The sequence below is a fragment of the Notothenia coriiceps genome, unplaced genomic scaffold, assembly GCF_000735185.1.
Source record: "Notothenia coriiceps isolate Sejong01 unplaced genomic scaffold, NC01 NC01_scaffold00025670, whole genome shotgun sequence".
Taxonomy (NCBI): Eukaryota; Metazoa; Chordata; class Actinopteri; order Perciformes; family Nototheniidae; genus Notothenia; species Notothenia coriiceps.
The window spans coordinates 12,243-29,345 of record NW_011358371.1 but is presented as its reverse complement, the minus strand read 5'-3'; the positions used below and the strand labels follow the sequence as shown (position 1 = coordinate 29,345).

The following is a 17,103-nucleotide window of genomic DNA, read 5'->3' as shown; positions in this document are numbered from 1 at the left end:
CGGAGTATGATCAACGTAACCCTGTTCTCTGACATTCGCTGATAGCCGAAAGCCGAAAGGGCCTTTTTAACCATTTTCGGCCGATCATTCTCAGTGGCCGAATATTCGGTGCATCCCTACCAACAATCCTGATTGGGAGAGTCTTAAATGTATTGATTGGGTTTTATCTGGGTTTCAGTGGTATTGCCTTGACCTCCGGATTCCTTCATATTCCCCCACTGTACAGACAAAACACCATCAAGGGCCTGTTGTTGCCCTAGCACCCTGGGAATAAGGGAAGCAGTCACACGCTTTGACCTCAGGACAGCTCCAAAGTTGCTGGCAGTCAACCTTCCTTTCCTGAACAAATGCCAGTTTGGGTTGGTTCGCTGACCAGTGGTAGCCACCTGAATTGCCCTCTGTTGCTCTTCAGACAATGCCATGCTTGCCACAATTGCCTCAGGTCCCTGATGCCCAACAGATTTGATAATTTCAGGAACAGTAAGTTTTTCCAAGCTGTAGTGTTCCTCTTCTGGCTCGGGGGAGAGAAGCCAAGAAATTCCTGAGAACCTGCCCCCGAGTCTGTCCCTCAGCCAGTCACGATCTTCGGAGGTGGGCTCTCTTGTCAGCGGTTGAATGAGTTATTGGTTGGAGGAAATAGCTCCTCCACTGAATGTGTACGTTTAGCTGCCTTTGGTTTCTTCCACTGACAGGGGGTGTCAGTGCAGCTGAAATTGTGGATGGCAAAGATGGATAATGCAGCCGCATGACTGCATTTCCATTCTCCACGTGGGCATTCACATTTTGTGGAGAGAATTCCCTCTTCTCCTGTAGATACCTGTGGTGGTGGGATTGTTTTATTATTTAAAATATATTTACATTTGTAATGCCTTCCCAATTATCCCTTTAATTGTTTATAGCCTACTGTATGTTTATTTCATGGATATTTCTGTTTTTTCTGGTGTGTAATATTTGTAATAAAGATTTCATGTGACACATAAAATGGATTTGTTGATGGGAATTAATGTGAATAAATTAACTCTAGTTTAATGGTACTCTCGCTATCACTACTCACCGACACTCTATAAACCTTGTCCCTCATGCTAGCTCTGACAACACCGGTAAGCACACCTTCATCTAGGCTGCACTGTTGTACGTGTCCTGACTTGTAGTGGTTCTCTCCTCTATCTACACTCTTCTTGTCATCTTTGTAAAATGATATCAGACTGGTAATTGACACAGCCATGACTTCTAGTGAAATTCAGTGTGGCTCAAATGAAAAGCTTTGTTAAAATATGCAAGTGCGCGAAAGTCAGTTGAAACGATCTTAAATTGGCGTGACGTTGAAGTCGTGCGACCCTGTTGCTGTACTGGCTTGTAGTTCGTTTATAGCATAACGTTAGCATTTTGCTTCTGCCGACTAGATTTATTATTCAAAAATTATAAAAGTAGGGTTGACATGTGGATATTATCCGGCTGAACAAAACGTGATCAATCTCTTAAATATGTGTCAACCACAGACCTTATTTCGAGCTATTTTCCAAAATCCTATGGAGAAATTGCATTGCGTTTTAGACGAAGGAACCGGAAGGAGTTTACTTCCGGGTTTAAGGACGCGTCACTGCGGCTCTCTATTGCATAGATGTTGTTGTTCAGAGCCAGAGAGTCAATATTATTTATTGTTTTGGCCGAGTGATTTTTTTCTTTATCGTATCATACAATACTTGTACATGTCCTTGAGTATTTTTACATGATATAAATGATGTTTTTTTTTTATCTGTTCAAATGAAATGAATGGTCCGCTTTAAGTACATTACCTCATTCATTAATTTGAATTGATTTATCCATCGAAATACGGACATGACCTGGGTAGTTATTACGTGATTGACTTATCGTACGATATATAGACATGACTTCAAGAGTTTTTAAGTTACCGACTTATTGTACGATATGGACAAGAATGATTATTTTCAGGATATCAACATGACCTCGATCGTTTTTACATGATCAGTTGATATAACGACATGACTTTTAAAATATCGACAATACATGGACATTACCTCCATTGTTATACGTCACATACTGCATCATACCACATGATATACATGGACATTACCTCCATTGTTATACGTCACGTACTCTATCATACCGCATGATATAGGGACGTGACGGGATCATTTTTCCTGACCTCATTATAGCCCATTGAGTGATAGTTTACATAGGAATATCTCCAGCTGAGAGCACATTTTGTAAATTGGTTTTATTTATTTGGGATACTAATTTCAATTTTATTCACATTTCAAATCCAATGTTTGGATATTCTTAAGAATATATATGAATTAGAACATTAGGGAAAGAAACTACACCTGATCTTTGTGATGGGAATATGAGTTTCCCTCAGGGTTGTGTCATATAGCTGCTTGTTCCTGTAAAGAATAAGAAGCGTATGAGGAGATAATATCGATAAGCATGAAGAGAACGAACGGTAAAAACATCTCTTCAAAGTTTCTCACCTGAAGGCCACAGACTCCAGAATGGCTCGGACCAGATGACTCTTAGTGGTGGAGGGTTTGAGGCCCATGAGGGAGGCACAGGCTTTGGGATCATTCAGAGGAGCCTTTGGATACATTTATACAAAAATGTTACATTTCTAAAAGTGAAAAACTGACCTGGTAAGAACAAAAAGGAAAAGAAAATCGAAATGGTCCTAAGGTCTATGCATTAAACACACAATAAGTCGTTTTCTGCCAATAGAGTGTCTCAATCAAACCAGAGGAACAGTTAGGTGGCGTTGTGAAGTAGCGTCGGTTACAATGAAGGACTCTTGTCAGGAGGATTTTACAGGAAGCCGAATTGTCCTCAGATGTCTCCTCCTCTCCAAAATAAACATGTGCGGTTATTCAAACCGGTAAAACACTAACTAAAGCAGTATGACGCTAAAGAAAATCAGTGTTTCTCCAGTCCTATCTGGCTGGCGCTTAAATTGCTTAGCAGGTTTAAGACTAAAATCCTTCATCTGGTTAAAATATATAGTTAAAAACCACCAGGATCTAAAATCCTTATAAAAGTCACATTATGAATTCAGCTTTTAAAATAGTTTAGAACATTTGGGGGAAAGTAACTACACAACTTACAAAAACATATATAACTAGGGTTTTTTCTAGACATGTATATGTGGAAATGTTACCTATTTGACCTTTATAGTGAAATGAGCCTCAGGTCAGATAGGGTGCAGTGAACTGTTTTACATGGTGACAGTGTGCTTGTCTTGATTATACAACCATTTAAAGAACATTTGATTATTTCATGACATGTATACAAGCTATGAACATCCAGGACTTACAGGGGCCAGTTCACAATGGAGGGCAAAGGAAAAAAAGAGACACATAACCATGTTACAGAAAAACTATAAATGCTACTGAAAGTACATGTGTTGTTTTGCTTTATTTCTGTCATTTGTACACACGTGTTTATAAAAGTACATATGTATTTGACATTATCACACAATAGTCTACCTGCAGGCCGTTGAAGGAGGGAACGAAGCACACTCCGTCTGAGTCGCTGACACTGTAAGCCATGTCGCTGGTCTCCTGGACGTCAGAGAAGAGCTCTGCAACACACACACACACAGCTTTCACACACACCCTCTGAATCTGTCACTCGCTAATATATTCAGTGTAAGGAAGATTTTCTCTCAAACGTGGAACATTTAGATCAGGGGTTTTCAAAGTGTGGGAAGGTGAGCCCTCCCCTCAGAGAACATACCTCCCAATTATTATTGCTATTGCTATTATTATTATTATTATTATTATTATTATTGCTATAATGCAGGTGTATTCAATTGCATTTCAAAGAGGTCCAGTAAGAGAACATGTCATTAAATGCTCTGTTTTTGCTGTCTAGCTTTCTCTCTTTTGAGCACGCCATTTGAAATGACTCAGTACTGTTTCTCTCTTCTTGTCTCGTCTCTGTGTTTGAATCTATCGTGCTGACTCACTGACTGTACCCATTTGATTGGCTGATGGGTACGTGATTTTTTTCTCACGCTGCGTCTCCCCTAAAGCTCTCTGTTGCCCCCCCAGGGAGGCGCGCATCACACTTTGAAAACCGCTGATTTCGATGATTCCAGCATTGTGTTTTTGTCCTCATGTATGGACAAAGATTCATTAAACAACATAAACATGTTCATCTTTCTTTAAAAATTGTTGAAAGCAGCAGTTGTTATTAAATAAGTCAGAGCTTGACTACACTTGGTCACTGGATAATTGTAAACATGTTGCTCTACTCTGAAATGCATTTAGTTTATACCACTAGTTTCCCTTTGTCATATATCTGAGCTGTTTATTATGTCTTAATATTAGTTGTTTTTTAACCTATTACATTAAATCAGACACACTTTATACACCTCAAATTGGGAAACTGTTTTGTCACTGCAGCAGAAAGTTAACAAGTAGTTAACACAAGTTAAGAATAGACCAAAATACAAATAAACAGTAAATATAAATACTTTAAAAGTAGAAAGGATGTATATCAATAGAGTATCTAAAGAATGCACAATAAACAAATTCTGAATAAATTAGAATACTATTTAATAGACATTCTACTACAAACACAGAAGAAAAAAAAACATATGATACTAGACATTGCAAAAGTGTGCTGCAGCTTTTTACATTTTTAAAGTAATGCAAGTTGTCATTTCCTGTGTTTAGTGTCCTGGCCCCTATTCTAAAGCTTCTTATACTGTAGCTTATGGGGATGTCCCATTTCACATGTCTCTATCATGTCTTATGTGTATTTTAAACTGTTTGTGAATCAAAATGAATTGAATATAAACGTACACAAAAATAATAATAATACAATTAAAATAAGTTTGAACTACTGACCATAATTCCTTGCAAATAACATGAAATAAATAATAATCAGGTGTCTCACCCAGCAACATGAAATAAATAATAATCAGGTGTCTCACCCAGCTCCTGAGCCCATTTGATGGCGGTGCCTGTGTCCGCTGCATTGCCCTCGGCCAGGTACACCACCTCTGAGCCGATCTTCCATCCCACCAGAGGATACAGACCTGGGGACAGACAATAGCTTTGTCGGTATGGATACATTTAGACAGAGCACTGACAACTTTAGGAGGACCCATTTGAATTTGTGGGACTTATTATTATTCTTTTCCCCATGAAATTGCAGTTGTAAGGGCCTGAAGTTGATTTCTTTTTTAATTTACATTAACTTAAAGTATTTTGTGTTTATACGTATAAGTGATACATACAACAGGACAGAAAGGACACACTACTCTTTAACTCACAATATGTGGTTTTCTGCCAATAGGGGTTTCCTCAATCAAACATCAACAAAGTACAGAGCTTATAGGTGTTGTGAATCATGTCTGTTGTTTGGTCAGCTTCTCACAGATATGGTTTCTTAATTCTTCATTGTTCAGGTTTTTTTTACCAGCAGCCAAATTATCCGCAGGTCTGCTCATCTCAAAACAGACAGATATACTACATACACCCACAGTAGTTATCCACACAAACACGTGCTGCATATCGTATGTATGCGTATCGTATGCGTATGTATAAGGGTTTTCTTTCAATACAAATATAGTATGAGGGAAATACTGTGGCGCTGAACTTGTATATAAGATATCAATACAAATATCAATTCTCGCAAGAACATGACGCCTGTATACAAGATGGCGTTGCAAACTCAAAACAACGCGACGTCGGAGCTCTGTAAAAACAAAGCTGTCACTGCCGTCCGACCGTCTATTCCACACGATTTTCATAGTAATCATACAGTTTTTGATGAGCAGCAATATTGTTTTCTGGCATCACTTTAACATTTTACAGGGAAAATTGGCATTTTGGTATTAGGGCGCACGCCGAAAGTAATACCTGAGCTGTTACCCGTTTTGAATAAAAGCCTGATGTACACACATTCATAATCATATTAAACTGTAATGAATTCCCTGAGAAAAATTCAATAGTTTAAATAGAAAAATATGCCCTTAACAAAAGTATATTGCTGTATTTTTTTTGGGCCAGAGAGTGCATTTATTGGAGATAGTGTTGAAAGGGGGAGATAGAGGGGAGGACACTGCCTGGAACGTTCTGCGGGCTCAGAAGTAGAACTCGTGTACTTGGCAGCGGACACTGCATATGGCCGTCAGCTCTAACCACTGAACTATCCGGAGGCTCAGGGACAAATTAAATGTTATTCCTCCATTGTGTATATATTGTAAACTAAGAAGATCCAATAACTTAACCCAAAAGGTACAATACTTAAAACACTTTTCCAAGGGGGGGGGGCACCATTCCAACAGTTTGTCCTTGCTCTGGAGTAGATGGAATAAATAATGTTGTGAATATATTTTGCTCCACCTGCCGACGATGTATGTGGTGTATTCCCGGTGTTGATGTCCATGAAGGTGCCGGTTCCCATGGTGATCTTGACATCACCAACATCAAAGCAGCACTCTCCAAACATGGCTGCCTGCTGGTCCGCTATCTATATAGAGCAGTGTGAGAAAAAGTTTTTAGAGAGTACTTGTCCATGGACAAGTGAGTTTGGCAATTTAATGGTCCGAATACATTTTTCACTTGTCCAGAATGGACACAAATTGGGGCCACTGGAATCTTCTTCTTCGCCATCGTATTTTACATTTTCCCACGGTTTTAACGACACCGCTAACGTAAATGAGCGGTAAGATTTTACTGCATCACACATAGGGTTGGGTATCGTTTGGGTTTTAACAATTCCGGTTCTGCTTTTCGATTCCAGTTATTTTTGGTTCTCGATTCCGGTTCTTTGAGGGGGAGAAAAATATATTTATGAAAACATTAAGTCAAACCTGTATTCCTATTTACAAATCACTTCATACTGTTTAATTTCTTACGGTTATTGAATACAGATCATATATAAAATAATCTCCTGCATTGTTTAGTTAGTTCTAAGTGTGTAGTTTGAGAATGTAACAATTGGCCCAGTCTCCTCTGATGTTACCACTGTCAACCTGCCTGTGGAAACAGAATCCAACCACACCAAGCTGTGTGTCCAACACATCCTGCAACACACATGCGCAACCCTGCTGTGAACAGCAAGGTCCAACCACACATGTCCAAACATAGGCCTAATAATATATAATTATACATTACATTTATAGCCTATAGGCCTAGCGCTTTTCTTAAAACTCAAAGACGCTTACACGTGTCCTGCAATACCACATGCTGCATGCTGCCCAGCTGCTCACTGTTTGTAAAAATAAACTAAAAGTATTTTCATTCCAATAATGTACTTTCTATACCCTGCTTTCATAAACAATATCTGACCATCCCTGTGCTTCCTTTCCGAGCTGGGGGTCCGGGATGTGAGTACAGCGCGAGGACACAGGGAGGCTGCTTCACTTCATAAAGGAAATGGCGGTCAATATTAACAACACAGGAGCTAAAACGCTTAATAACCTTCATTACGTGTTAGAGAAAGAACATAAGAAAGTTTGACAAAGATGAGGCTCTAAAACGGGCAGCGGGTCCGCTGTGTGTAGAAGGAGAGAGAGAGACGCTGAGCTGCACCGTGCAGCGATCAGCTGATACGGAGCATAGAGAGAGAGATAGTTGCGGTCCGCGGGGCTCGGCCTCGCCTCCTGTCCTCACAACTCTTATCAATCCTGGGACCGGACAATTGTTATTTGTTCCTACTCGGAACCGAGTTTTGCTTCCCAACCCTGACACTGTGCTACACTTCCCGCCCCTCCTCGCCCCGCGCCCGTCTAACTGTACAGAAAGCGGCGAGATTCCTTTCCTTAGGAATCGACAAGCAGGACCGAAACTAACATTTCTAAACGAACAATGGCGGACACGTACAATTTGCGAATGAGTTCTGGCTTTTGTAAACTGAATTTATCAATAATTTGTCAATAAATCAGGGCGAAAAACATCACTTGTCCACCGGACAAGTCAATTGAAAGATCTACTTGTCCGATATTGTAAATAAGACGTCCCGGACGGTGGGACGTGTAATTTTTCGCACACTGTAGAGACATGAGTATGTTGTTAAAAGAAAAATGTTTAGATCATCACTGTTACAGAAAGAAGGGCCTGTCTCCAGCAGGATTTGTCATGTTTTTGCCCTCAGAAAACCTGTGCTGATGATTACCAATAACTTGGCATAAGTTCCATTTTGCAACATAATGGCGGTGACATGAACTTGGACACACTGGCGTAACTGGAATGCAAATGTTGTAATAAATGTTTCTAATTACACTGTCTGACCATAGGCACTCACCACTGACATGATGGGGATGGGCAGACCGAATATGGACGGGTCTGTGTATCCAAAGTCATAGCTGGAAGCATGGGGAGAGAGCAGAGACAACACATACTTTAACACTATTCATTCACAATCTTAATAATGTTTTACTGATCACAAACAGATATCCTTTTGATAGTGGACACTTCCATAAATTGTATTTAGTACAATATGTTGACTCTTGTGCAAACAGAAATGTTATTTTTTTCCAATGAAAAACAAAATAATCAGATTTTACTCTATGGGTGAAATGTGAATGTTTATTTTGAGTTGAAGAACTTTATCTACCTTATTTGTTTTTTCAGCCTTTTGTAAATTAATCATTTTCATGGTCAATAATAGATTACAAAATGTCTGGGATTACTGAGTTTGATTATTGTTTGCTTTTTTGTTTTTATACAAAGATTTTGAGTTTGTGTTTTATTTTTAATTCTTGAAAACATGTCTTGTATAAGTATTTTTAGCCTTTTAGCCTGCAGACCATTTACATGCACAAAAACCTATAGAACACACTACAGGAAGCAGAATAGGGTCTCTTCGAAGGTAATGGTTAACTCACCTAGTGTTTTCTACTTTGGGGAAAATAGAGAGAGGTATAGAAACCATAGAGCTGAGAAAGCCACTCCAACACATCTGTGAAAAAGGTATATAAGATAAAGGATGTGAATATTTAAACTTCACACCAAAACAGAAATAAACAGTAAACAAACTTGACAAACATCACACCTGGAAGGCGTCAAAAATTCCTGTAGCACTGGCATTGGAGTAATCTGTGGCATGGACTTGCCCTGAAACATAATAATTGTCACAGATGACACATCACATAATCGCTCTTCAAAAAGGTACAGAAAAACGTATTCGTGCTCCAAGGCCTTTTCCCAACCCCTCCTTTCCCACAAGAGTTAAATGAAAAATGTTAGCCAATCAGTGATGCAATAGGATTTGGAACAAAGAACATTCTGTTGAGGACTTAACGTCCTGTTGTAGGTTCAATGGAAATACAATCCACAAATTATAGATGACTGTACTGTTCTTATGAGAAATGGCAATAAACAACATTCATATGTGCTTCACTTAACACGCCACACCCACCTTTGGTGAGTTTGAACAGCAGCCAGGTGTCGATTGTTCCAAAGCAGCAGTTGCCTTTACTTGCCGCCTGACGTACCTGGAAGAGGAACGAAATATGATGAGGGTGAAAGAAATAAAGAACAAGGGAGGACCGATAATATAATCCAGCCGCTCCCTGTGTGCTGGAATGGTATGCTTTGCTTTTTCTTTTTTATATGAATCCCTTTTGATAGGAACAATTAAGGAGGCTGGCTCTAGGTTTGATGTTCTGTCAGTCACTGGATTAAACTGTCAGCTCTTCACACACACACACACACACACACACACACACACACACACACACACACACACACACACACACACACACACACACACACACACACACCTGCTTGTAGTGTGTGAGGGCCCAGACGAGGCGGAAGGTTACATGTTGAGGGGAGAAGACGAGACGACTTGCTGACAGCAACCGTTTCTGTCTGGTGAAGAAGTAGAGCACCTTCATCACGCCCTGGATGGCCTGCAGTTGTCAGAGATAGAAATGGTATTGCATACATAACAAAGGAACATGATTATCAGCACTGATACTGTCGTTGCTTGTCAAACATTTTTTATCAAGGCTGCATTCAAATAGTTAAAAAAGTTCAATTATCTCATCTCCTTAAATGCACGGCTCAAGTTTCAAAGGCTTTCATTGTCCTTCGTACATAGCTACAGTGTAGTTATGTCGAGGAAAATCTTAGGTCACAGGCTCCTCCAACAGTGCAACACAATAAAACAGATAACATAGTGCAAGTAAATACAAATAAAATAAAATAGAACATAAATAGTGCAATCAGAGTCTATATACAAGTAATTGGAATATGATATATTAGATAAATAATTTGTCATTTGCAAACAGGTGAATGTTATGGATGTTCTAGTTCAGGTGTTTAACAGTTCACCCGGAAATGGAATATTCTATTCCGTATCTCAATTTGGATACTTCCTTTAGAACACTATACCTTGTACACTGTGAACACTTGCAAAGTGTGGGTACAAATGGGTAGTTTTGTCTCAAATTTTGCAAAGCTGCTGTGCCCTCACTAGAAGTGACAATTGCGTTGTTAGCTTGTAGGTAGCTAGCTAGCATTGTTGCGAATCATTACAGACTGCTCATTTAACCTAGTTAAATTAACAGTGGCTTCCTTTCCACACTAGTGTTGTGGTGCTCTTATTAAATACTGAAAAATACCCACATAATAGTGGTTGGTTGTGCCACTTTCATTGGCTAAAATGGCAATCGTTGAGTGTGAGACGGGAACACTGATCCACATTCAACTATCAAAAAGCGGCGTTTAGTTATTATGCTCCAAATATCTGGAACAAACTCCCAGAAACCTGCAGGTCCGCTGCAACTCTGACCACTTTTAAATCCAGACTAAAGACTTTTCTTTTTGCAGCTGCTTTTAATTGAACTATTCACATCTTAGACTGAACTGTAACTTTTATCCATGTATTTTTTCTTTTAATGTTTATTTTATTATCTTTTCTTTTTAATGACTGATTTTAAATGCCATTTTCTTAATGTCTTTCATTTTTTGCAAAGCACTTTGAATTGCCTTGTGTTGAAAGGTGCTATATAAATAAACTTGCCTTGCCTTGCCTTGCCTTGCCTTGACTTGATTTGCCTTGATGCACTCAAAATAGCTAATCTAAGTACAGAAGTACGCAAATTGAGACACAGCACTAGTCCATTAGTACGTGTATGCACCCTACTGAGTGGTTTTACTGTTAGCAGGTTTATTTTGCTAGAAAGAAAAAAGGTTCCTAAATTAATCTGATTTCAACAAGTTATGTGGATTATAGGTCATCTTGTCATGGTTCTTTTGAAAGAGACATTCCTGTTGAGTTTTTCAAATATATAGAGTACGCATTTGAGTATATATACTATATATTACGTGAGGCGATGTTCCGTCGGGACGTGTTCTTTGGCGTCAGTTTGGTGTGTCGAAGCTTAAGACTCACCGTCATTGTGCAGGATCTGTTCCAGGACTTCACCAAATCTGCAGCTCTCTGATCCTGCCAGCTGATGAAGTTGTGGAAAGGAATTCCCGTTCTCCTGTCAAAGTGAAAGTGAAAGGAACATGTGTTTTACAGCAGTTGTCTTTAAAAGTGAAAACGGCTTTATTGGATGTAATTGGAGTTATTCATGATTATTCACCGGTCCCATGTTGTGAAAGTGCCTCTTTGAGTGGAGATGCCCAGGGCCTCTATCTGACGCATGTGAACTCCTGCATCTACATGAACAGAGCAAAACAATCATTAAAAGAGTTGCGTTGGGGAATAGGGAATAGGAACTGACGCACAGGGATTATTGTGTGCTTTCTAAGGACAGAGACAAGTACACCCTGTACATAAATGGGTTGGGTGAATTGGGTAAATAAATGGTAAGTGTTCTGGGTTCAATGCATTTCTTAACAATGCCAAATAATTACTCCAGTCAGCTCTTCAAATTTGGTCCGGTTGGTTGTGAGCAGCCTTTCACATTTCAATATGTAATCTTATATACTGTGATCCATTAAATTAAAGGACAGGATACCCTTATTAAGGAGGTTATTTATTGCAGGGAGGCTTATTTGATTTTATTGAACAGTAGCTAGGTCGGTTGTACTCAAGGAACCAGCAATTCAGTGAATGTTTGCCAGCCTTTCGCTTTATTTGCTCTCTTTGAAAAAAGAAATACTATATATAGCTGAGACTACCAGCATACCAGAGGACGTGAGAGTGGCAGTGTTTACACTTTTTTAAATGTTGTTTTATTTAGTCTTGTTTTATTAACTTCTATATAAATTAATTAAGTTCAGTTGATATGACGTGTTATTATTAATCATCAATTGATTGGAAGGGGGGGTAATATTTTCTTTTGTCTGTGAAGCCCTTCATGTTGCATTTTGTTTATGAAAAGCGCTCTATAAAAAACATTTCATTCATTTAACATGCATTTGGTTAGTAACATATTTACCAAATATGCATTGCAGATATTAACATGTAAAATGAATCACATCCAGTCTATCTCCTTAGTATGTGTAGTAACAGGACATTGTGAAACTGTACCTTGCACAGCTCCCTTGACCACAGTGATAAACCCTTCCCATATTGCTTCTGGGTCCATTTCCACATGTCCTACCTCTGGATACAAGGGAACCACCTGAATCAAAATCGGAAAAAAAAAAAATCGGTTTAAATGCTTTGTTGTATTGGTGAATAATATAAACAAAGTAAGAAAAAATTGAAATACAAAAATCAAGAAACATAAATAGAATGAGAATAAAAGTACAAAAATACATTTCAAAATACTATTCAAGATGTACAATATATCTGAATAAGTAGTTTTGGATAAGTAGTACTTTTGTGCATAAAAGTAGAAAACTGAAGGACTTTGCAAAGGAAACATATAGATCAGCCTTATTATAATCTAGTACAAGTGTGTATGTGTTGAATGTAGAGACTGATGCAATGAAAAATAATAGAAAGTAAGTTAAAAAAAATCAACTAACATAAATAAAGATCACAAGAAAACTACACAAAATATAAGAAAACTTACATTTCCATTGTTTACATATGTATCTGAATGCAAATGAAAGAGCTGTGCAGTTTTTAGAAGTAGTTTTGTGCAGAATGCTTAAAATTGTACAAAGAATGTGCGAAGGTTAACAGACTTAACTATAAATAATATGTAAAGATAAATATATCGTTATAAACATGTAATGTATCCTTGACAACATATTAGCAAAAGAAAACAGAAAGTCCAGCACCAAAATAATCTAGGTCTGTGTTCAAGACATGTAAAGCGAGAAATAGATGCATACCATGGTGGAGCATGACCCTCGGATTTCTGCCTCCTTGTCATAGACATGACATCTGATCGAAGTAGTCCCGACATCCACAGACAAAATGAAACTCTCCTTAGTAAAACCGTTCCTGTGGCTCCCCATGGTGAACACTTTTGTCCTGCTTGTCCTCAAACCAGTCCACCACCCTCCATAGTCAGCTCGCACTGGCCCTGTCTACAGCCTGGGAGCTGACGTGGGGGAGGCTGTAACCCGAACTTCGGACCGCAGTTTATTTGAAATCCAGATCTACCTGTTTGAGACCAGTTTCAATGTAATAAGTGTCCTGTGTAAAACCACCACAGAGAGGTGTGTCTACAATATATTTCCTAGATGGCATGCTTCAATTCAAAAGAAGCATTAAAAAAAGTAAATCCAAGACACAATCAGGGCTAAAATATTAGTTATAAAATAGTCTAATAATATTAGTTATAAAAGAGTCATTACAATGCTACTGTGTGAGTTGTACAAACACATCGATAATACACAACATGTACAAAATAAATGCTCTTACAAGTTATTCTGCAAGTCAAAGTAATACTCAGTCAGTCTTTGTAATGTAGGATCATGTGGAGAGCTGAAACACATCACCGCTGAAGTAGCACTCAACCGTGTCACGTTTAGGTGCTAACGTAACTAAGCTAGCTTTAAGAAAAAATACATTTGAGCGGTGACCTGCTTCGAAAACACTTCCAACAAGGTTTTCTCTCTGCTAACATCTTTCCCCTGCTGCTACCCAATAGTTCCCAAATGTTTGCACTTCTCACAGCAGTGATGCCCAAACACTGGAAAATATGTGGCGGGGGAGATTCTGTTAATTGTTGTTGTGCATACGCCAAATGAAATGAAATACTTACAGGCATCCGTTAGTCAAAAGGTAGTGCATGCGCAGTGCGCAGAGTAGTAGCATGTGGGTGTTTTTAGCTCAACACACACGTGCATTCACCGGAGGAACGACTGAAAGACTGCTAGCTGCACCAGTTTCTGATTGTCTGCTGTTGTAACACTAAATATGGTAAAAATCTAACGTTAGAATTACGTTAATTTGCAGTTTATCTAAAGGGGCTACTAAGTGCACTGAATTAATGTTTCCGCTTTGCGTTATTTTAGGTTATTTTCTGCAAGCTAACAGTTGGCTAGCTGCTGATAATCACCCAAGTTGTACTTACTAGCTGTTTCGAGCAGATAAATTACAACTGCACAGCCTGTTTAAGTGGAAAGCAAAACGTGTCAACAAGTTAGCTGTCCCTCACCATATGTGAAGACATTTTGTAATAATATATTGAAATGGGGGAAGTTCATACGTTATTTTGCATTTGTTAAAATTATGCTGCCATTGACCATTTATGCAAGATAATAAAACACACATACGAATAATGTGTATAACTGTTTCAGTTGCAATGCCATCTGTTTGTGGGTGAACAGGGTTCTTACTGATTTGAAATGTATGTATTTGTTTCTTTTCCAGGCTACTAGACGTAGTACAAGAAAGAGCCAAGCTGGCACAAGTGAAGTTGTAGAAGAAGAGGACAATGTTACAACTGGCAAGTCATTTATTTAATAAACATGTGGAAGATTACATTTAGCTGGCTGTTTTCACATAATAACAATACCTTTAAATCATACAATAGTTGTTGCTGAAGGACAGACTGAGATCGTCTCTTCAAGCAAACAAATAGTCGCAACAGAAGATGCTCCCAAGGAGAACCAAGATGAACAAGGTACTGCAAACGCATCATGTCTGTTTGTATCTGTGAGCTGTACCAATAACAAACTGCTTGTTTAGATCCCCAGATAGACGCCGTCATTGAAGTAAAAGGAAGTACTTCTACTGTGGATATATCGTGGGACGAGAAGTCTAATAGGGTAGTTGCTGATGCGGAAAAGAGAACCAGCGATCAGATCATGGACAGCGGTAAGATGTTTCCAAGAGTCATAGTTACTATTGCATACATTTTTGTTTTCTAGAAAATGAATTTCAAACATTACTCATTAATATTACAGATGTATTGTAATTTGTCCTGCTTTGAATATTACAGATGCTCTTAGTTTGTGGCCTTATCTATATCAAACCTTAAGCATTTGACGCATCCCACATATATACAAGGCACAAAGTAATACACAAAAACATTAGTATCACAAATTAGGTTTCCACATAAAAAAATGCATATATGCAAATATAAATATCTACAGATTATTGTAGAAAAGTGTTTTTTTCCCTCTTCTTCCAGCATTTTCCACATAGTTGGCTCATCTGTATGTTTCCCATGTGAAAGGCCATCACAGTTTTTATGCATCATCCATCTTTAAAAATTAATATAACTAAACAAAACTTTGCTCTTTTTACATTAAACAGTATGTTTATGTCATTGAAAACCCTTACGAAACCCTGAGTAGCTAAACAATGGGCATTTGCAATCTTTGAACTTAGGTCCAATCGTTTTTGCCTTTTCAACAAACTATCATTCATATCAGTTAACCGATTATATTACTGCATATATTATATATATTCCTACGAGCCTCCCACATAACACATTGTATGTCCTTACTATAGCCAATTTGGCTGCATATACTTTAGTATTTAAGCGTCAAACATGAGATGGATAACAACATGCCTTTTACCATCAGGTGAATGGCTAACTTTACTTTTCCCCCAATTAAGTGTTTATTTTCATTTAAGTTGAAGGTGTTGTGTATTCTCTGTTTAAATATTCTGTAACGTCCAAAAGTTGGCACTCGGTTTTTCAGTTTTAAAATGATACTCCTCCTCAAAATCGATCTTTAGTGAGAAGCACTTATTCTTTTTCACTGTTTATATCAAATCCCTTCTGTTTTTTACAGAAACAAAAAGCGAGATCGCCCCTTCGGCTGAGGCAGTCGTCTCCACAGAGGATACCCCCAGTGAGAGTACAGATGTGAAGCAGGAATCTGAAGGTATTGCAAATAAAATGACGTCACGTAAATGTCTGAGTTCTGAGCGGTGCCAGTAAACCAGCTTCTCTTCAGAATGTCAGATGGACATTGTTGCTGGAAGCACAGCTGCAGTATCTGTAGTCTGGGAGAAGAAGAGTGAGGAGGGAGAGAGCGACGGAGCTAAAAAGGAAACTAACGGAGCAGAACAGACTGTTGCAAAGGCTCCAGGTAAGGATACTTATAAGAGTTATGGAGTGGTCTTTTTCTGTTTTTTGTTCTCTTCTGTCCTAATAACAAATCATAAACAAAATTCCCAAATGTTTCAAAGCAGTCTGTGGTTCCAGATTACGTGTAATAGGGATGAGTCTCCTCCTTGTGGCGCTATTACAACACATTAAATGTTAAAACGAACATTCATTATTAAAAATGTTACTGTACAATAGGTAATTTTGTAACTCCTGCATCCTGGTCACTTACAACATTCTCTGCATTATTTATAAATATTTATTTATTTTCCTCACATCCATCATCTCATTAAATATGTGCATATTTTAATACATTTCAGGAACACAATTCTGAACATTGGATAAAGCAAGGTTCAAAATTCTTGTTTCATTTTGTAGTCATATTAGAATCTAAAGTTTTTACAGAATGGATTTTGGATATCTCTTTTTATCACTCCATAAATCAGAAAATACTGTCAACAGCTATAAAATATCAATTTTTGCCATGTTTTTATGTATACAATCTCATATAATTCAGGATATGAATGATATTCAAACAAACCCTTTTGTAAAAATCTTCATAATATTGATAGGAATATAACTGGAAGGAGGTATGGTGTATGTAAGTTCAACTGAAGTTGACATTTTTCACTCGGAATAGGAGAAAAAACTCGTTTTGAGAAAACCTTTAAAGATTGCTGTGTGGCGCTACCTAAACCCTCCTGTTCTTTGGA

At 38.2% G+C, this 17,103-nt stretch overlaps 2 protein-coding genes across 3 annotated transcripts in view; one reads left to right on the top strand and one right to left on the bottom strand.

Moving 5' to 3' along the window:
* Nucleotides 1–2,326: 2,326 nt before the first annotated feature.
* Nucleotides 2,327–14,046, bottom strand: gk5 (glycerol kinase 5). Its single transcript, XM_010783712.1, has 15 exons — nt 13,747–14,046; nt 13,212–13,485; nt 12,457–12,550; nt 11,564–11,639; nt 11,368–11,461; nt 9,749–9,880; nt 9,385–9,460; nt 9,019–9,080; nt 8,852–8,925; nt 8,269–8,329; nt 6,366–6,492; nt 4,949–5,053; nt 3,495–3,589; nt 2,493–2,596; nt 2,327–2,405 (listed from the first exon to the last, which is right to left on the bottom strand). The coding sequence occupies exons 2-15, from the start codon at nt 13,335–13,337 to the stop codon at nt 2,327–2,329; spliced, it is 1,305 nt and encodes a 434-aa protein (XP_010782014.1). The 5' UTR covers nt 13,338–13,485; nt 13,747–14,046.
* An 87-nt stretch (nt 14,047–14,133) lies between these two features.
* The window catches only part of LOC104956242 (nucleolin-like), a 9,680-nt gene continuing 6,710 nt past the window's right edge, over nt 14,134–17,103 (top strand). For both annotated transcript variants that reach the window (XM_010783711.1, XM_010783710.1), the window contains exons 1-6: nt 14,134–14,247; nt 14,701–14,776; nt 14,864–14,953; nt 15,019–15,147; nt 16,074–16,166; nt 16,239–16,373. In XM_010783711.1, the coding sequence (XP_010782013.1) occupies nt 14,245–14,247; nt 14,701–14,776; nt 14,864–14,953; nt 15,019–15,147; nt 16,074–16,166; nt 16,239–16,373 (526 nt within the window). In that variant the 5' untranslated portion in view covers nt 14,134–14,244. The remainder of the gene's footprint in view (nt 14,248–14,700; nt 14,777–14,863; nt 14,954–15,018; nt 15,148–16,073; nt 16,167–16,238; nt 16,374–17,103) is intronic.